The 21527-nt window shown below is 39.0% G+C and overlaps 1 protein-coding gene across 4 annotated transcripts in view; it reads right to left on the bottom strand.

The window, feature by feature from the left end:
- Positions 1 to 21527, bottom strand: part of pde5ab (phosphodiesterase 5A, cGMP-specific, b) — a 141993-nt gene that overhangs the window by 18528 nt on the left and 101938 nt on the right. For 3 of the 4 annotated variants that reach the window (XM_041779098.1, XM_041779099.1, XM_041779096.1), the window contains exons 9-13: positions 19446 to 19554; positions 19277 to 19361; positions 13581 to 13756; positions 8869 to 8928; positions 3920 to 4066 (exon numbers count right to left, since the gene is read on the bottom strand). In XM_041779098.1, coding sequence (XP_041635032.1) covers positions 3920 to 4066; positions 8869 to 8928; positions 13581 to 13756; positions 19277 to 19361; positions 19446 to 19554 — 577 coding nt within the window. The remainder of the gene's footprint in view (positions 1 to 3919; positions 4067 to 8868; positions 8929 to 13580; positions 13757 to 19276; positions 19362 to 19445; positions 19555 to 21527) is intronic. The other variant, XM_041779097.1, reaches the window with a different exon arrangement.

The raw sequence follows: 21527 nt of genomic DNA, 5'->3' as shown, positions 1-21527 counted from the left end.
AGTTCCTGATCTGACCCAACTCCAGGCCACTGACTGGGTAGGCTGAGGCTCAGGATCAGGCAGAAAAATCAAAAACTCGAAAACCAGGAGCTGTGCAATTTTCAGCTGATTCAGACACGAATTCTGAGCCTCATGACTCACTTGGCCTCTCTGCTCCTCTCTCAGCTCTGACTGAATCAGCCTCTATCTGCACTGGAGACACAGTTTTCTCTACAATAAAAAAGTATGTATATATCAGTATTGGTACTGAATTAGAATCAGCTTTATTGACCAAGAAATACTGCAAATGTGCGTATTGGGTGAGGCATTTGACCTCAGTGAGCTTTCTTACAATATCTGAGTATAGGATATAAGACGATAGGATATATAGGAGACAGTGTTAGGTATTTTGGATCAAGCAGGGCTTAGATGATTGTAAAATTACAGTTGTATTTTTTGTGACACCCTGTGACAGTTGGGTGTTCTTCAGAGCAGGGGTTCTCAACCTTTTCAGTCTGCGACCCCCCAAAATAAAGGTGCCAGAGACCAGGGATCCCCACGGTACCTGAAGGTGGTTGAACACAGCCATGCACAATTTGGAATAGTTGTGTACAGACAACGTTGCTCATAAAGGGGGATAAATGGGAGAGCTTTCTGGTGCCCAGCCAAACTGGGAGCCCATGGAGGTCAGCAAAGCCATGGTCCATTGTAAAATTAAGCTGTGATAACCATATTTTATATTTAACCTGAAAAAATAACCACTCTTATCAAAGAAAGAAATATCTTTTTTTAATCATTCGTGTAGTAGTCCTCTTAAAAATGTAAACTACCTTGGTTAAAAAAGAATTAAAATGGTTTAAAAATTGCTACAATGGGTTAATAATGGCAAAAATGGTGAAACAGGTGGTAAAATTGGATTTTAAAGTAGCAGAAATGGGTTAGAAGTGGCAAAAATTAGATTATAAATGGCAAACAGGCCAAGAACGGGTTAAAGTGGCAAAAATGGGTATAAATCATGGTAAAAAGGAATTTAAATGTGGCTGAAATTGCTTTAAATTGGCAAAAATGGGTGAAATGCGATGAAAATTTAATATTAACTCGCAAAACAATGACTGAGAAAGAAAAAATAGGCAGATATTGGAAGTAATTGGTTAAACTAGCAAAAATGGGCATATCAATTGGTGAAATGGGGTTTAAATGGAAAAAACTGGGTGCAAAACGTGGTTAAAATGGGTTAATAGTAGCAATAATGGGTCAACAGAGGCAACATTAAGCAAAAGGGGCAATAATTGGTTTAGGAGTGGCACCTAGAAGTAGGTGTTAAAGGTGTTAAAATGGGTTAAAATTGGTGGAAAAAAATGATGAAAAGGAGTAAAAAATGTGATAAATTGGTGTAAAGTGGCAACAGTGTAATTTAAAAAAATATTCTTAGGTTTTTTAGGGCAACTGGGACCCCCTCTCAGTGTCTTGTAACAGCTTGTGTCTGGAATGTGCCGGGTCTGCAGCGATGTTATTGGTATTCCTGTCAGCTTTAATGAGTTTGGAAATATCAGCTATGGGATATCAACAGAATCTAATATCATGCATCCCTAAAATGTGTGCCTCTGGGATTTTATCTCTTTAGAGACGTTGCAGGAAGATTCATCAGGTTGTAGATGTTTCAACTGATGACTTCTGCTCTGTTTAAAGGCCCTTTGTTAAATGGGCCACTGCATGTTTTGACAGGGCAACCTTATAAATCAGATTCTTATTCTCAGTCAGGTTTCCAGGTTTAATACATTTTAATCATAAAAGTATTTAAAAGAACAATAATAAAGTTTGTCTTCTGTTGTAGAAAAGGAAACAAAAGCCAAACAAACAAAAACACAATTCCAAGAGTGAGGGTTAAAAAATCAGCAGAGGAAAGAAGCAGAATCTGTGATGAGCAGAGCGGCTTGACTGCCAGGATGTTCAAGCACACTCAGCACGCTGCCAGCTAATCAATGCTCTGCTTTGCTCATGAAGAACACACCAAGAGTTCAACTAAACTCAGATTATATTTCATTTTCTCCACAGGGATCATTGCACTTTGATTATAATGAATGACTGCAGCATTTACTACATTAGAATCCTGTTTTAATCAGAATTTGCTGTGTTTAACCCCCTGGACTGTGATCTGTGATGCTCCAGGGTGGTCAAACTGACGGCTTGAGCTGCTGGAGGGCCGTAATCTCCTCCAATCAAAGGCTCTCTTTATGAAACTCTCTCCGCAGACACTCTGGAGGTCAGCCACTGACATACAAGGACCACTTCAGGTAGAAGGACCAGAGCCAAACACGCCCAAAAAACAGGCAAAGCTGACGCCGAGAGGGGATAATGAAGGGGGAAAATGATGATTGTGTGTCTGTGTGTGGTCTCTGAGTTACAGATGCAGGTATAAACTCTCTAAATGCATTCACTCATCTCTGCACATGTGTTTTAATTCTGACAGACAATGACACTGTTTCCTAGAGTTAATCTACCAGGAAGCTGCTTTTGACCTTATCAGAGAACAACAAAGACGGATCACGCTGGGACGGCGTGGCTTCTGTTGTCCTTTGTTGTGCTTCGGTGTTGCCGTGATACCCTTCATAATAATAACGCCATGTGTGTTGTGATGTGATGCAGGCTTTGTTTGTGCAGCCATAAACACTCCTTGGTATTAGAAGAAAAGCCTTATATAAACTGTGTTTTTTAAAATGATCAACCAAGACAAGCTTGGCTGATGTACGGTGGCCCTGGGAGCTCAAAACACTGTAATTCAAACACAATTATATTAAGAAAACATCATCTATTCAACATGTGCAGGGTAAAAACATGGCTTAACCAAAAGCCACAAAACAGAAGCCAATGCAACACAAATAAAGAAGAAATATAAGTATAATACCAATTCCAAAAAAGTTGGGGCGCTGTATAAAATGTAAATTAAAACAGAATGCAATGATTGTCAAATCCCAAAAACCCATATCTTATTCACAATAGAAAATAAGCAACATTTTGATGGTCAACACTGAAACATTTTAGCATTTCATGAAAAATACTGGCTCAAATTGAATTTGATGGCAGGAACGAATCTCAAAAAAGTTGGGACAGGGCAACAAAAGGCTGGACAAGTAAGTAGTAATAATGAAAAACAGCCAGAGGAGCATTTTGCAATTAATTAAGTAAATTGTCAACAGGTCAGTTACATGACTGGGTATAAAAGGAGCATTTTAGAGTGGCAGAGTTTCTCAAAAGTGAAGATGGGTGGAGGCTCACCAGTCTGCATAAAAACAGTGTCTAAAAAATTGTGGCATGATTCAAGAAAAATTACCCAAAATTGAAAATTGCTCAGACTTTGAATATTCCATAATCTACAGTCCATAGTTTCATTAAAAGAGTCAGGGAATGTGTGCAGTCCAGACCTTTTACCAAACAACATTTGGGGCATCAGAAAAAGAAAAATCCAGCAAAGAAGACTCAGGACTGTTGAGCAGCAAGAATCCTGCATCAGACAAGAATGGGACAACATTCCTCTCCCAAAACTCCAGCAACTGGTCTCCTCAATTCTTAGATGTTTACAGTTGTTAAAAAAGAGGGGATGCTACACTATGGTGAACATGGCCCTGCCCTGACTTTTCCGACATGTGTTGCTGCCATCAAATTCAAATTGAGCTAATAGTTTTCATGAAATGGTAAAAAGTCTCAGTTTTAATATCTGATATTTTGTTCATGCTTTAGTGTGAAAAAATATGGGTTTATGAGATTTGACAATCATTGCCTTCTGTTTTAATTCACATTTTAGACAGCGCCCCAACTTCTTTGGAATTGAGGTTATACAGTGTTGAGTAAAACATACCATTTAAAATTTAAAATAGTTTTTGGAAGGCATCTCACAAGCCCCCTCTCAGTGAAAGTTTATAATTAACATGTCAGTTCTTACCGTGTACTTCATCTGAAAGTTCTGGACCAGGTTGAGGTCGATGAACATCCGGATTGTTCCCAGCGTGGTTTCAGTGTCTGACAATTCAAAGTCACTGAAGCTGAAATCCAGAAGACGTAAGGACTGGGCTGACGGCACTGTGGCTACCTTTGAACACACAAACACACAGAAACATTAGGAAATCCAGGCAGGCTCAGGATTCAATTATATGGATATAACAGCAGATCATCTGCATACAGGGTTATATTCATCTCTTCATTTTTATTTCTGTTTTATTTGCTGATGGAAGTGTAGCTGCATTATAACTTGCAGCTTTGCACATGTTGCACACACTATAGTGGCCTCTCGACTCGATTGCACCCAAAAATCCAGCCCATGTTCTACCAAGAGACATATCCACTCTCTAGGAATCAGGCTATGATGTTCGTTCAGCCACTTCACCAAAAGAACAGAACAGGACCTTCTGAGACAGTCATCTGGTGTCATGGTTAATGTCCAGACTGGTGTAAACTGCTCTGATGGTTCAAGGTTAGACGCTGCTTTCAGGAACAATAGATAATTAAAACAATTACAAGACAGGCTTGCTCCAGGGTGTTCTTACACATTTAAAGGAATTTATTTACAGAGTAAGAGGGCAAACTGCTCAAGGCAGGTTCTGTTGAAAGTAGAGATACTTTGCTTATTTTGGGACGGTAAAAAGTTAAGGACAGTCCACAGAAAACCATTCTAGAAACATAGGAAAACAGGACATGTTTACATAAAGGAAATATTTGAAAGAAAATATGACCCTTTAAAAAAAGAGCAGGGGTCAAAGTTCGTCAGTGCAGAGGATTTGATAGTCAGTAGGTCAATTTCATTTTTGCCATTTCCTGTTTTATTTGCACTTTTTGTCCTTAGTGTTTGTCTAGCTTCACTTCCTTGTGATTCACTTCACCGTGATTGTGTGCCATGCATACCATAATTGTCTAAACCTGTTCATGAAATGTAGCCAAATGTTTAATCGTGCATTCTTTTGAAGAGCTGGCAAATGTAAATGCTTGGTGCTGCAGCTCCACGTGGTGGTCAATGGTACTTAAACAAGTAAACATGCATTCTTTTGAAGAAATTGCACATATGGTGCACAGCTCAAAGTGGTGGCTAGTGGTAGCTAATCATGTAAACATGCATTTTTTTTCAAGAAACTAAAAGTTTAAATGCATGGTGCTGCAGCTCCATGTGGTGGTCAATGGTAGTTAAACAAGTAAACATGCATTCTTTTGAGGAAATTGCACATATAAATGCCTGGTGCTGCAGCTCAAAATGGTGGCTATGGGTAGCTAATCGTGTAAACATGTATTCTTTTGAAGAAATTGCTAATTTAAAAGCCTGGTGCTGTTGCTCCACATGGTGGTCAGTGGTAGCTGCTACTGTCCCATAGCCTTTATTTGCCCTCCAGCCTTGCATGCTGGACATATCACTAAAGTTAAGGCCAATCCCCTTGCCCTTGGCATTGAGCCTTGCCCCCTTTTAATGCTTTCATATCGATAGGGTGTAAGGCGTGAAGTGCTAGGGCTACATGCCCTTCAGCAGAGACCTTCCAATCCAAGTATTAGCTTACAGAATGCCATGTTACACATGGTAAGATTTGAAATAAAAGACAATACAATACCATCATTTATTGTCGTTCAAATACATTATGGTCCTTGTGGTTTGAATAAGCATTTTAAATTTCACTTGCGGTAGAAATTTCCAGTATTGTACTACTGATGACGTATCAGGAACTTGAAGGGTTATCCTGTTTAGTTGTGACAGATTTCTTGCCTTTTGTAATTCTGTTTCAAAGGGAAAGGGGCACTCCAGATCAAAGGGGTGGAAACTGGACTTAGCCTTACACTGCACTTCACAAGAACTGCACTGATGTGAGATAAAAGAGTCATCAACCTTGGACCACCAAAGTCAAATTGTTTCGCCAAACCCAGTGTAAACTTCTCTCCTGGAGTCCCTACAAAGGGTATGTGTCTCTTGAATTTATGACTTTATTTTGCATGTCTTCAGAGCTATTGTCTGGACAGTGTTAGAGTTTGCAATTCATTAATTGAATGTTTTTAAATTAAAAAATAAATAAAATTAGTCAGGATAGTCAAAGAATTAAAGCAGTTTAGAGCTATAAAGCAGGAGGAAGAGCTGACCCTGCAGAGATGTCTGTGGGATGATTAGATGATGAATAAATTAAAAAGCTTTTATTAAAACATGCTGAGGTAAGTGGCCTCTTTATTATTCACTGTTTCTCTACAAGGCTGTCTGCTCAGCAGGCCTACAAAGACCAAAGACCTTCATGGATTATTTTCCTCCTGATAAACTCTCCACTGCTGCTTCACAAGCTCTAGATTATTTTATAATATCCACGTGTTTGTTCACCAAGAGAGATACAATATTATATTTTCCACTTAAAGAGAGACAAAAAAACTCCACAAAGCTCAGCCGCTGAACACAAGGATCAAGTATGACACCGTCTGGTCTCTCTGAAACTTTGCAGACATCAGCGAAATATGTGATGAGTGAAATTTTATCTGTCTGCTTATGCAACACTGGCAGTCTGTGTGCTCTTTAAACTTTAAATACCAGCACCAACATACTGTATACTGCACCACACTGTCTGCTTTATTTCAGAGAACTGCAGAAAAGTTGGAGCTACAAAATAACTATAAAAAGAAAAAGGGTCAACAAATGATCATGAATTCATGCAGGAATTTATGATAAATAAACTATCAAGGAATGCACATGTATTCACAGTGTCTGCCTTGATGGACAACATGGGACTTTACTTTTAAGCTACCTACAGTCATACGCTCTGTGATGACTTTGACTCAGCTTGACCATGTCATGAGGGACTTGCAACTCTCCTCTGGCATTCACACTAATGACTTGTGACTTGGAATAAGGCTTATGACTTAAGCTTAAAAATGTTATTTTAAAATGGCCATAAACCTTTTTTTCAAATCAATTACTTTGACATTTAAGGTTGCACAAAGAACGGCTTAAAGTTAAGAGAAACTTAAGTATCTGTTGAGGAGTGCTGATGACTTGTTTTAGACTCAAGATTCAAAGTGTGGGACTTCGGTCTTGACTTTGACCTGCCTATGTTTACTTAAACTTGACTTGGACAAGTCTGTCTTTACATGGCACTTGTTCTGGATGTGCCTGTCCCTTCTAGGGTCTTGACTTGGGATGTGCCTATCTTCATTTGGGACTTGTCAATTTTTTTCTTTAGATTTGACTTGGACTCGCCTGTCTTTACTTTAGACTCTGCTTGGACATACCTGTCTTACCTTGGAACTTAACTCTAGGATGTACCTGTCTTTACTTCGGACTTAGAACTTGACTTTGGACATGCCTGTCCTCAATTTAAAACAAACTCAGGATGTACCTGTCCATTACTTGCGCCTTGACTCCTAGGGTGCCTGTGTCTAATTGGGACTTAATTGAGGCATGTATGTCCTTAATTGGGACTAGACTAGGGATGTATTTGTCTTTCTTTGAGCTCAAACTCGGTATAAGACTGTCTTCACTTTGGACATGACTAGGGACAAAGACTTGACTCAACATGAGCCTGCCTCTTCTTGCATCACCATTCAGGATGGGCCTGTCTTTAGTTGAGTCTTGGCTCTTAACGTGCCAGTCTCTACTTGGGACTCACTTGAGGCATCTCTCTTTACTTGAGGCATGCTTGTCCTTACATTGGACTTGACTAGGTATATATTTGTCCTTAATTGAGACCAACCGGACAAGACTGCCTTCACTTTGGACATGTCTAAGGATAAAGACTTATGAGCCTTTCTCTACTTAAGCATCTTCTTACTTTGGCCGTGACTCTTGGCATGTCCGTCTTAACTTGGGACTCTTGAGGCTTGCTTGTTCTTACTTTGGACATGACTAGGGACATGTTGTCCTTATTTGAGACCAAACTTGGGGCGTGCCTGTCTTTACTGCAGACATGACTGGGGACAAGTATGTCTTCATTTGGGACAAGACTAGGGACTCGACCTATGAACCTGCCTCTCCTTGCAACTCCATTCAGGATGAACCTGTCCTTACCCTGGCCTTTACTCTAGATGTGCCTATCTCTACTTGCAACTTGATGAACCTGTCCTTACCCTGACACCTGGACATGCCTGTGTTTACTTGGGACTCACTTGGGGTTTGCCGGCCTTTACCTTAGGCTTGACTAAGGATGTGTTTGTCCTTATCTGAGACCAGACTTGGGACGTGCCTGTCTTTACTTGAGGCATGTCTTGTGACTAGTCTGTCTCCATTTGGAACATGACTAGGGGCATAGATTTGGCTCTGGATGTACATTCCTTTCCCTGGGACGTGACACGGGAAGTGCCTGTCCTTAATCAGCTCTGGACTCAGGATGTGCCTGTACTTATTCAGGCAGAGACTGGACTCAGGATGTGTCAGTCTTTATATGGGACTTGACTCAGGACATGTCCATCTTTAATTGGGGCTTGATGATGATTCACGTGGATTACTGATATTTCATCATACATAAATTCTTGATTTTTTTCATGAATTGATTCATACCTGAAAATTATTTTTGAAGACTTATCGAGTGTCAGATTTTCTATAATAAACATAGGGTTTTCAGATAAATATCAACCTCTTCAAAGCTGACATACTGGTCATACCCCAAGTCTGTCATCAATCAGATCCACCTCACAAAGCTTCAAATGATTTACACCCCCAGTATGTGAGGAGAGCAGTCCTAGAGTTTCTACCCTGGGGCAGTGTTGCAGATTCAGCAGTGTGGTGTTGTGTTACATGGCTGCTCCTCATCTACACTAACTCTGCTGGCTGAAGGACAACATCTGCCTGCTTGTGCATTGGCGTATTTAATAATTCATGCACTGTTAGGATCTGATGCTCATGTTGATGTGTGTGTATTGTTAAATGAATAAATCGGAATTTACCGCGGTTACCTGGAGTTCCCGTGATTCTTCCTCTGCTGCGGTGGCGTGATACGACAAAACCTGAAACACAAAAAAGTCACCTAAAATACGAAGTATGAACACTGCAGGCAGCACAACGTTTTCTAGAGACAATACACATACAGAGCTATTAGAGCTGGACTCTGACAAGCAGCCTTTGTGTGACCTTCAAGCAAAAGGTCACACAAAGTAAGACTCAAACATGGGGAGATATCTACACTGAACAAAAAGTAACATGCTGGTTGAAGATATAGTTGAAAAACTTTATTTTTGTTCTCTTGAAGCAAAGCATCTTCATTTTGCTGCAGTTCTCATAAGTTTTTTTTAATGATAGAACTTAATAAGTAGGGGAGAGATAAAAGTGCAGACACTAGAACAGATAAACATGTCAGGAAGAAAAAAGAGGGAGAAAGAAAAACACAGTTACAGGGTTTGGAGTGCAGATGACCAAAATGTCACATCTCATATGGAGAGGTGCATGGTGGTCCTGATGGTTCAGATAGCTGCATTTTAATTTTGTCAAGTATTTATAATTTGTTGATGCTAATTTAACATCTGTTGGTGAAAGGTCTGGACTGCAGACAGGCCAGTTCAGCACCTGGACTCTTCTATTGTGAAGCCATGCTGTTGAGATGGATGTGGTATGTGTTTTAGCATCAACTTGCTGAAATAGTCAAAGCCTTCCCTGAAAGAGATGTTGTCTGGATCGGAGCATATGTTGCCTCAGTCCATTCTAAATGAGCTTTGGCCCAGCTGCGTTTCTGGATTTTGTTCACATATGGCTTCTTCTTTCCATGATCCAGCTTTAACTATTATTTAACAGTGTTGACAGACAATGATATTTGGAAGTGTTCCTGAGCCCATGCAGGGATTTCCAGTACAGAATCATGCCTGTTTTTAATGCAGTGGGCCCTGAGGACCCTAAGATCCCCTGCCTCCAATACTGAACTGCAGCCTTATCCCATGCTCACAGAGATTTCTCCAGATTCTCTTAATCTTTTGATGATATAAGGATATATAGGATTTTTTAGACACAGTTTTTTGCAGATTGGTGAACCTCTGCCCATCTTAACTTCTGAGAGACTCTGCCTCTCTAAACAGCTCAGATTATACCCAGTCATGTTACTGTTGCCAATTGACGTAATTAGTTGCAAAATGCTCCTTGCTGCTTACTTTTCCAGCCTTTTGTAGTCCCATCCCTACTTTTCTGAGATATGTTGGTGCCATCAAATTCAAAATGAGCTAATAATTTTCATGAAATGGTAAAATATCTTAGTTTCAACATCTGATATGCAGTTTATGTTTATTCTGAGTAAGATAAGGGTTTATGAGATTTGCAAATCAATGCATTCTGTTTGTATTTATATTTTGCAAAGTGTCCCAACTTTTTTTGAAATTAGGTTGTATTATTGTATAAATGATAAACAAACCTCACAAACCTTTGGCATACAAAAGTCAGCCTTGTCAGCTCCACTCAAATGATTTGCATATTGACTAACATTTCCATACTTTTATTCCAACCCTCTCTCCAATCACAATCTGTTTTGTAACTTCGTATACTTTTGATCCTGTTTCATCAAAGTATGGTATCAAGCTTTTGATGTCTTGTGGCTCATAAGAAAATGAGTTAGGAAATTTCAAAACTTCAGTTGCTCCCAATGCTTATTTGGAGAGATGAAAGCATGTAAGAGTAAATCACAGCGGTACTAATGATATTTTCTGACAGCTATTTACACTTTCCTTGAAAATATGTTGGTGTTAACAAGCTGTGCTGCAGAGCAAGCACAGAACCAATCATGGAGCTGACATTTCCATCTAAATGCTCCCTTTTCTTCATGTTTCCCCCTCTCTATTCAAGTCTGTAGCTGCTCCATACACATAAACTGAGAGAGTGGTTCACTGTTGGAGCCCAGTTGAAAACCAGGGCCGCCTAAACTGGCCTGAGTGGAGTCTGTGGGGCAGCAGACGAGGCGGGCGTCAGCTGCAGCAGAGAGGAGTCGTCACCTCTGGTGCCCTGACGCTGACAGCTCCACGGCAGAGCGTGTGCATGCTTGTGTGTGTCTATACGTAGGAGAGGGGAGGAGAGAGACTGAGTAGGAGCTGTAATCATCCGCTGTGAGTGTGGGCTCACTCCTAATGAGGCTGAAGGCAGGAAAAGTGTCGAGAAGCAGCTTGAAATTGTCCCTCATCTCCCCATCACTGTCACTCATGCACCCACATGTGGCTCTGCAGGAGACGCTCTCAAACACATGATGTACTTTTATATATTAGTGAGGATTGTCACGACCGCTTTACATCATGATGAAATCTTTACAGCTAATATAACTGTCACATCTCAACACTTTGACATGCCAATACAGACTTTTATCTGCACACCCAGTCCCTTCTCTTACCTCAGATTTAATGACATGTGTAACATCATCACATACTTTCTCCTCTTGATAACCAAGCTGTGCTTTCTGCTTTGATCAAACCCTCAAACTAAACCATGGAGACATAAAAACAGCATAAAAATAAGAAAAATAAAGGGTTTCTGAGGATAGCTTTGAAAAAGAAGATGCAAATAAATGTGACAGATACAAATAAAACTCAACAAAATATGCAATGGGATGGCAAAATAAAAATGACAGCTGAGAGGAAAGAAGAAAAATAAAAGCAAATAGGTATACTAAAGTAACTAAAGCTCATAAAATGAGTAATTCTCATGCCAAGGCTCTATCCTAACATACTCTGTGCCCCAACCCCTATGCATTCAAGTCTAGTGTCCCAGAACTTATTGGATTGGGGGCTGAAGTGCTCGAGCTACATGACCCTTCAAACAGAGATTTTCCAGAGGAACACTCCAACACAAGTGTCGTGGGAAATCTCTCAGAATGCCCGACAAATCATCAGCATGATTTAGAAATTACAACATTTTTGTTTCAATACAAGGTCATCTGACTCATGCCCCCATTTAAAAAAATTGCTCCATAGTAGCAAACGGTTCATCTCTAACAGCATAATATATCTCAGAGGAGAAAACTTTCCAAATAAAACTGGATTAAACTAAAAAGATTTAGGGTCAGGGTTAAGGTAATGGCTAGGACAGCTAAAGTTAAAAGTCAAAAGCCCTGACCTGCAAAACCTGATTACAAAAGCCAAATAAACTGTGTGGTTACAGAAAAATGTTAGCTATGAAGACTATGAAGCTAATGTAGCTAAATCCAAGCTCATAAAGCTTGTAGCTATGTAGCTACCTACATAATGTAACCATGTAGCTAATGTAGTTCTATTGGCTGTATACCTAATAAAGCTACATAGCTAATGTAGCTAAAGCCAAGCTCATAAAGCTTGTAGCTATGTAGCTACCTAGATAACGTAACTATGAAGCTAATGTAGTTCTATTGGCTTCATACCTAATAAAGCTACATAGCTAAAGTAGCTAAATCCAAGCTCATAAAGCCTGTAGCTATGTAGCTACCTAGATAACATAACTATGTAGCTAATGTAGTTCTACTGGCTTCATACCTAATAGAGCTACATAGCTAATGTAGCTAAAGCCAAGCTTACAAAGCTTATAGCTATGTAGCTACCTAGATAACATAACTATGTATCTAACATAGACCTAATAGAGCTACATAGCTAATTTACGTACTGTGAGTTTAGCATCAAAACTATGTGTAGCTGAGATGTGTTTACCTTTACACCACCAGTCTTTAAAAATTGGTAAAGACAGTCGTTCCAAAACTATGGAGGAGGATTTTAAAGAAAACCTGTTCTTTTATCATGTCATTTAGTTAATTGACAGGCAAAATTAAGGAAAAATTGTGACTTCTGTATTCCAATACCAAGATACAATTCCAATACCAAGACGCTGGGTATCGGTCAATATCGAGTACTCATCCGATACTGGTCTCTGGACTGACTGTGCAGAGTAGCAAACTATTTTAGACCTATATTTGACTCAACAAATAGAATCATTACGTACAGCACCTCTGTGACCCTGAAGTTGTTTTTCTGCTGATTATTGAGCTTTACTCCTAAATATTAAAATAGCAGTAATACAGGGGGCTGCATCACAGGCTCTCTCTTTCTCTATAAATATTATGCTCTACCCGGGCAGCATGATGTGATTATAGAACAGCCTGTGACAGACCCTCACAAAGAGTACACAATATGTCTGTCCCCAAAAGTCAAACGAGTTCAAAGGCATCAAAAGCGTCAATGGGAAAGCACAACGACAGCTTCAAGAGGAAAAACAAGTAAGAGGCAACGATTTGTGGTTCAAAAGTGATTTAACTTTTGATAAACTGTGTCACATCTTGTTTTGTACAACAGCACTGGTTGGGAATGCATTCACCATTATTTGCTTCTGGTACTTTGGTTCTTCTTCGCTGCTCTAATAACAGTAGCCCGTGCATGACGTGCTTTCTGGCAGCGAAGAAGAATTGTTTCCTGATTATCGTTCTAACATTTAGCATGGCTAAATAAAGCAAAATATAAAGCTAAACCAAATGTTATCGGATCTGTGCATAAACTTGTGTGCTCGCCAGTACCAATACCTGCATTTTAAAGCAATATCAGACGTATTTCCAATACTAGTATCAGAATCGCAACATCCCTGATTCCAACCATCTATCAAAGAACACTGAAATGAGAATGTCACAATGCATGCTAAGTAAAAGAGTACGTAATGTATTTGGCGTGATGCTGACCTCCAGAGTGACCTCCTGCTTGGCCCTGACTCTCTCCACGGTTTCGTACATCTGTGTGTTCTGGATCCCAAGGCCGCAGAAGATGGCAAACGCCTCCAGGAACTGCTCATCGTTTCTGTTGAAGGCCTTCACGCTGCCTGATGCCTCGTCCATCTTATTCACCAACTGACACACACCTAAAGGCACAGACACACACATAATGGATAATAGTAAGGATTCAACAAAAAACAAAGGAATAAAAGCCATGTTGTGAACTAAATAAGGCTGACTTTTTTTAGTCCTTTTATGTGGTTACACTGCCCTCTGTAGAAGGTCTCGGCACACTACAAACCTAAGTGGACTAATCAACTGCTAAATCAGCTAATACTTTAAAACATTAAATATGACTGGTACTTGAACTGGCTGATCTCAATCCAAGGGAAAATGTGAACAGGGCATCCCTAATGAAGGTCTGACAGTCTCTAGTCCTCCTATTTTGTAAAGATAATTAGGGCCCGAGCATTGACCTAGGGTCAGTGAGGACCCTATTGTGTTTGCATTGGTCAATTTTCAGAACAGTCACTAATTTGGGGGGTGCTCTGTCCCTACTATACTCTTTGCTCAAAAGTTCACTAAACATTACGGGAAATTGTCCCCCAGTGGAAATATTAGTATTTTGGTCTCTTGGGGCCATCCTCTAAAATGTAAAGGAAGTGCGCTATGAACAGCTAAAGGTCAAACTTTGGCATTTTTGGGCGATTAACAAGTTTCATATTTTAACGAACTAGTCCAAGGGATTTTATCCAAATTACTCCAGAATTTTTTTGCTCATGCTAGACAACCAGGAGATCTAAAATTGTGTAAACTGTGACTTTTCACCACAGGGCGAGGCCATGACCGGAGCCCAAACTTAGATGACTTTTTTGTACATTTTATGCAGTGAAAATACACCAAAATGCCTTATAACTTTTTAATACTAATACCAATCATCACCAAACCTCACAGGGATGATCACATATTGATCATGATCACATTTATGCATTAATATCATTACTTAGTCACAGCATCCCCTTCTGGCAATGGAACATTTCTGCCTCGGATTTTCACATTTTCCATTTAAATATTCAGCCTCTTCACACCGTTCAGCCTACGCGTATGATTTTTGGTCTGCATATGTGTCATCAAAAGACCTACAAAAAAAGCCTCTTGGACCTGTACCCAAATCCAAACAGGAAGTCTACGAGCTCCATCTCTATTTCCAAATAAGGCATTTCTGATGGTGTCAAACAACTTTAACCTATTTTAACTTTAGCATAAAATATTCTGTGATCTTCTGCTTATTTTTCCAAGACAACAGTATCACACTGAACACACCTACGCACAAACCTCTCAATATAGCACCCTCTTAAGGCAACAGGAAGTAGCACAAATGGGTCATATCTTCATTCCTCTTATTGTGATTAACCTATTGAGCTCTGATTTGAAAGAATGGCCTCAACAATTGGCCATAACTCAGATATGTTTCATAGAAGGATGTCTCACTGGCAATGGCAAGCATTTCAATATCTCGCCAATTTGACAGGAAGTATGTGCAGCTCTCATACCAAACATCTGACTGCATTCAAATTTCAGATGTAGGATCACGGTCTTCCCCTCTACATATTCAAAGGTTAATTTCATCGCTTTGATGTAGCACCCATACTAGCAACAGGAAGTGACACATCCGGACATTTCTTTATCAGCAAGCAATTTGTTAATATGCTGCTTCACAGGAAGTCACTTAAACTCTTATACGAAACCTCTGATTGGCATCAAATCTCACATGTATGATTAGGGTCTTCCCCTCTACATATTTGACTGCGTATTTAAATGTGCTCATGAGCCACATAATGTAAGAAAGCATAAGCATCTCTAACAAATAATGCCCTATTTTTTCCTTATTTTGCAGGGTAAATAACAGTCCTATGAAGATCAACATGCATGCACAAGTGTGAGGGCCCTCCTGCTTGCAGCCCTAGTCTGAATTACAATTGCAAGCATTTGTTAAGAAACAGACTTTTCCCTTACAAGGACATGAGCAGAACCTCTGTAATAACTATAATTTATTAAAGAAATATTAAATAAAGAAGGAGGTCATCTGAGTTCAATAAATGGAGCTGTTTTGATCTCCATCATCAGCAGGACTCTTAAAGGTTGAAAGAGAGACGAGGAGGAGGTCTGATCGCTGGAGGACGTCCACAGTCATTAGTCTTCTTCATTGCCCACTAATGGACCTGCTATCAGATAATTATGCTGATGATAATCACAGTGAAGGATGGAGTGGCAGGGCCATTCACAGACGGCTAATAAATGTGCTAATGTTTCGCTGGCTTAATGTTTTCTCAGGCTGACAGTTTAAGATTGTTAAAGCCTTTTAACTGTTGGTGCCGATGCAGCATAATCGCCATGAGATGTAACCACAGAAACACTTTAATAGTGAAGCAATCAGAGGCTTTCTTCTCTGTGATCACCTCTGCTTGAAAGTGTCGATATATCTGGATGAGTCTGACATTTACGGTAATATAAATACAACCTGTACAATCACTGGCTTTCTTTGCCTTATTATCAAGACCTTTCAATACAAGTTGAAGAAGGCAGTAGCAAGAGGACGATTTGTATGATTCTGCTAACGTTTTAAATAGAGCATCATAATTAGAAGAGCTTTTCATATTTTTGCATTACAAACGTAACATTTCTATGTTGTATAGAATGATGTCTTTGATGATGTTGACTCTTAGACTGATTATTTAAATGAGTGCTGTTACACCAGTGTGGTCTGAAACCATGCATAGATCTAGGACACTGGTTAACTCTGTTAAACCTTGCTTCTGATTCTGTCCTTTCTCCCCTTTAGTCAGGTTCTAGAAATAAACACAGCACTACCACTGCTGCTTTGAAAGTCTATGATGATATTCTAGAGACCTTAGATAAGAAATGGTGTTTGTCTCTCTTAATAGATTTTTCTAAGGTCTTTGACACTGTGGAACACAGGATTTTATTGGACCGTCTAAAAGCTACTGGGTTCTCAGAGCATGCTGTTGGGTGGTTTGCAAACTATCTCTGTGGCAGAACCCAGGCCAGTTCAATCAGTGGGTACAACAAATCCATAAGGGGGTACCTGAAGGTTCAGTTTTGGGACCACTCTCAATCACTACGTATATTAATTGTCTTGGAAAGAATATTTCAAATGCTTATTGTCATTTTTATGCTGATGATACGGTTATCTACTGCTGTGCGCCAGCTAAAAGTACACTGAGAAAATTGTTACTAAATATGATCAAGAAATTGAGTTGACAAGTTCTTTGAAATATTCAGGGTTTTTAATTTGATGACATCTTGTCTTTTTAAGAGCATATTCAGTATGTTGCTAAAAAGCTGAAGGTTTTGCTTGGCCTCTTCTATAGAAACAACTCCTGTTTCTACTTTTATGGTCATAAAGAGACTGGTTGAGCCTACCCTTTTTACCTGTCCTTGACTGTGGTGATGTTTTATACATGAATGCCTCTGCTTCGAGTCTTCACATGTTGGACAATGTGGATCATGGAGCTGTGAGATTTAGCACAAACTGTGGATTTCTTACTCACCATTGTTCTTTATACTCTAAAGTAAACTGGACTTCTTTGAGTCCACGTCAGCTTGGAGATTGGTACGTCTTCATTTATAAAGCCATTCTAGGCAAAATTCTGGAGTAGCTTTTGTTTCTTTTGATCTTGAAGGATGGATTGCAAAACTTGCGTATGTTTGACTGTGCAGTTTGTTGTTCCCAGAGTCCGAACTGAGCTGGGAAAGATGGCTTTTAGGTTTTCTGCTCAATTTTCTCAGAACAATTTGCAGACTGATTTTAATTACACAACTTTGTGACTTTGACTGTTTTTACATCTTAGTGAAAATGTGGAATCCAAACTGTCTGAATGCCACTGTTTTAACTGATGAATAATTATTGCTGCAAACATTTATTGTGTCTGTATGAGTTTGAGTGTGTGTGTTGTGGAAACGGTGTATAGGTGCCATTCTTGGTCAGGTCTCCCTTGAAAAACAGATCTTCGATCTCAGTGGGACTAATCTGGCTAAATAAAGGTTAAATAAAAACAAATAAATAAAATAAATATCAAGAATTATGCAGGACTGCATGTACAAAATGACTCACTAATAATATTGTGATCGGAGTTTACATTTTTTGCCTACTCTGTTAAATTGACCTATGAAAGTTTAACAGTTGAGCTCAGAGATATCCCCAGCTAAATGTTGATTTTTAAGATCTAATTTTGGAATTTGTACCATCTTGAGATGTCAGTACTTTAATTCCTGTTTGGACAAACATTTGCCTTTATTTTGAAAGAAAATTAAGACTGTGGGAGATGGAAAGTTACAACACTTGTTTAATCACGGCAAAAGAACAAATTGAGAAGTAAAGGATAACTGGTAAATGTTTGATATAAGGAGGTGTAGATGACTTCTGACTTGTCCGCTGAGCTGTCTCTGAGTTTTTAAAGGAAAATGAGACTTTAAGGAGCAGTGGTGTACTTATTTTACATTAAGAACATGCTGGTGTGAGGTGTATCCAGCTGCTGTCCTGCTATGGCAGCTTCAGTATGGTATCTTGCATAAAAGGACAAAAAAGCATGCAGTTAGAGCAATATGAAAATTTTATGGGCTTATTTTGGACCTTAATTGCGCTACAACTAATGCAGTGACACTGACAGTCCTTTACATAAACTGTGACTATAATGGACAGTATTGTGTTTGCAATAATGATACAAAACCTAAATGGTATCATGAGTTTACCTGTTTGGTTTTCAAGGAAAATGCAGAGAATAATAATAGTTTTGAAGTGTTTATACCAAAAAATAAAAAATAAAAAATAAAAAAAATACAAAACCTGATGTTTTTTTCTTGACTGAAACTACATTGTATTCTACAAAGTGCAATAGTGTCACCGTTGTAAACCTAAAAGGCCTTTCTGCAGGCATTTTTGTAAACCTTGGCGTTAGTGCTTAATAAAAAAAATTGCACCCTGAGACGCAATTATGTAATTGCACATCCTAACATCTCGGTTGTCTCTCTGCATGATCGTCATCTCCATCCTGCAGCACTACTTCTAAGTTTTGCAAACTCTCGACATGTTGGAAAAAAGTCAAAGGAATCTAAACACAAACAAAAAGAAACCCTACAATACACAATATTTACTATGTTTTGCAGATGTATTTCCAACCCCTGCTGCACCCTGGTCATCAAAATTAGACTATTAAATAAAAAAAAAAAATTTATTGACTTTTAAACCCTGAAAATATATTTTTCATGACTCTAGTTTTATATTTTTATCATTATCATCATTTGTGTTCATCAAGAAAAGTATATATCTAAAAAAAAACATGTTTTGCAGTAATTTCAATCCTAGCTAAAAGTACTTTAGGTTACCGACTTGTTTAAATTTTATTGTGATATCTTGTTTGGTTTTTTGGGGATTAGCATTATATATAAAAACTTGGTACCGGCTACTGGCTTGGCATTTCATCTGCAGAGTTTCTAAAGGTTAAACGAGGGCGTCTTTAAAAGTCAAAGCAGCCTTTCTTGGTTCTTACTTCATCTAAGCTACAGCCATGACCAGATGAAAAAGGTAATTTAACCCAGGATCAGAACTTTAAAAGTCAAGAACGTGGAGGAGGGCTGGGGCGTACCTATGACTTTGTCTTTCTTGCCGTTCCTGATGGGGGTGCAGAGCAAACTCTTGATCTGGTTGCTGGTGTGATCGGGGTTCTCATCCTGTCAGAGGAAAACAGAGATTATTACTCACTGTGGGAAGAGACAGAACAAAGAGAAAGAAGATGAAATGAAAGCTTTACTGACGGTCCAGGGGAATCGCTGGTCTTTGGTGACGTCTGCGATGTTGAGCGGCTGCATGGTGTTTTTCACATACTGAGCGTACATGTAGTTAATCTGACTGACGTCACAGTCCCTGAGGAGACACAACGGCACAAACAACTCCATCAACATGCATGCATGCATGATGAGATTAAAAACATCTGGATTCATGTCGTACAGCCTGTTTGGACTAATATATGTTGATTATACAGAACTTAAACTTTTATGCATGTTTGGAAAAAATGTCTAAAGTGTGAAGTTTGTATGCACTAAATGGAGGGTTCAACAGTCAAGGCCAGCTGATTGCACTTACAACTGGCCAAATTTGTCCAGGTTAAAAACTGTCTTTAAATTAAAAGGCAGTAACAATTTTTATTATAATTTTGATTTTAGCTTCCATTGATCATAATCACTCAGCACTTATTAGTATTGTATGGTAAATGAAGCACACACACCCTGACTTTATATTGAACAATATGCAAAATTACACCTTCAGGGGGCTTTAAAAAAATCACTTACATGATATGACATGTACAGACCAGCAATGCCCAGCTCCAAGGTGCAGATGGCCAGTGGTAAGTTTTGTGGCCTGAGTTCAAGTTCAGCCCACTACTGCCAACTTTTCTCTACATTCAAAAAAGGCAAATAAATAATCTTCTAAAAAGGCACATCATCCAGCATATTTACTCAACAGAAAAGTGAATTTTTGTTTTCATTTACAAATTTCTCATAATGAGGGAGAAATGCACTGAAAAAGGAACTTCCACATTTGCGCTGGAAGCAACACTAGAGCATATGCACATTCTGGGACTGCTTCAAGTGTGAAGGCAGAAGTGCCTGTTTCAGTGCATTTCTCCCCCATTCTAAGAAATATATGAATGAGAACCAAATTTCAGTTTTCTGTTTAGTTAATACGCCTTATGAGGCAGAGTTTTATTGAACAGTTCTCTATTCAAACAAGACGTAGTACTGAGAAGGAGGCCATGGTGGTAGGCAGAGCCGGTCTGTATTCGCTGGAAATGCTGAGTGTTGGGAGTTTCTATGGGGACTGAACTCACATCCCATGGTAGCCTCCAGAAAAGACACATCCTGTTACAATTACGAAAATCAAGAATTTCTCTGTCTTTGAAAGCTTAGGCAAATTAAAACGTATAACATGGTCAATTTTTAAATCAATATGGATATTTCACAGCTGAAATTGTACATATTGTATCTTTAAAGTACAGGAAGTGCCTGCAGCACTGAGTCTGATTACACTAGATAGGATTTTCTGACTTCAATATCATAAAGGTGAGGTATATGAAGGTGGCCCCACCATCCTTATAACTTTCAGTATATGTCAGCAGAAAAGGTTTGGACACCCTTGATTTAAGACATCATGATTTTAATGTAAAATTGTATTGTATTGTTTTATAAAAGTCAGATCAATAATTTAAACCATTACTGTACGCTAGACGGTAGCCAGTGAAATAAAGAGTAATTGATATTATTTTGTTGACTTGCATTGATTTTAAATCAGTTAAGTACATATCTCTTCCACCTTTCCTGTAGAGAAAAGGGAATTTAATCGTATTTAATAATTGTAATTATGATTTTTGCCATTGTTGTGAAGCTATATCATTTCCCAGCCAAAGGCCTAAAAAGCTGAGGGAGAGTGGCAGCAAAAGTCAGAGAAAGAACCAGTTACACTGGCCAGACAGCTGGAGTTGGCTAAAAAATTTAGTGTTTTGCCAAGTCTGCCAATCAGTGCTTACATATAAGGACAAGTGAAGCTATGGCAGTTTTGCTCAGAAAGCAATGGTCCTGGGCCAGTGATTATAATGATGGAGTCAGTGGTCAAGCTTAGTCAACCAGTCTACATTAAAAAAAAAAAAAAAAAAAAGCCAGAAATCAGACAAAATTCAACACAATTTATTCAAGCTGGGCCAACTATAACCGTTTAGCTGGTTAATTGTGCACATCCCTATTTTAACCATGGCTTTATGTTTTTCTTATTCTAACTGAAGCTTGAGAGAGCCTGATACATGCAACTTTGTGTTAAAAATGTGTTCCTAAAAGGATTCATTA

This window comes from Cheilinus undulatus, linkage group 22 (assembly GCF_018320785.1).
Source record: "Cheilinus undulatus linkage group 22, ASM1832078v1, whole genome shotgun sequence".
NCBI classification, from domain to species: domain Eukaryota; kingdom Metazoa; phylum Chordata; class Actinopteri; order Labriformes; family Labridae; genus Cheilinus; species Cheilinus undulatus.
This window is presented reverse-complemented; position numbering and strand designations above follow the sequence as displayed.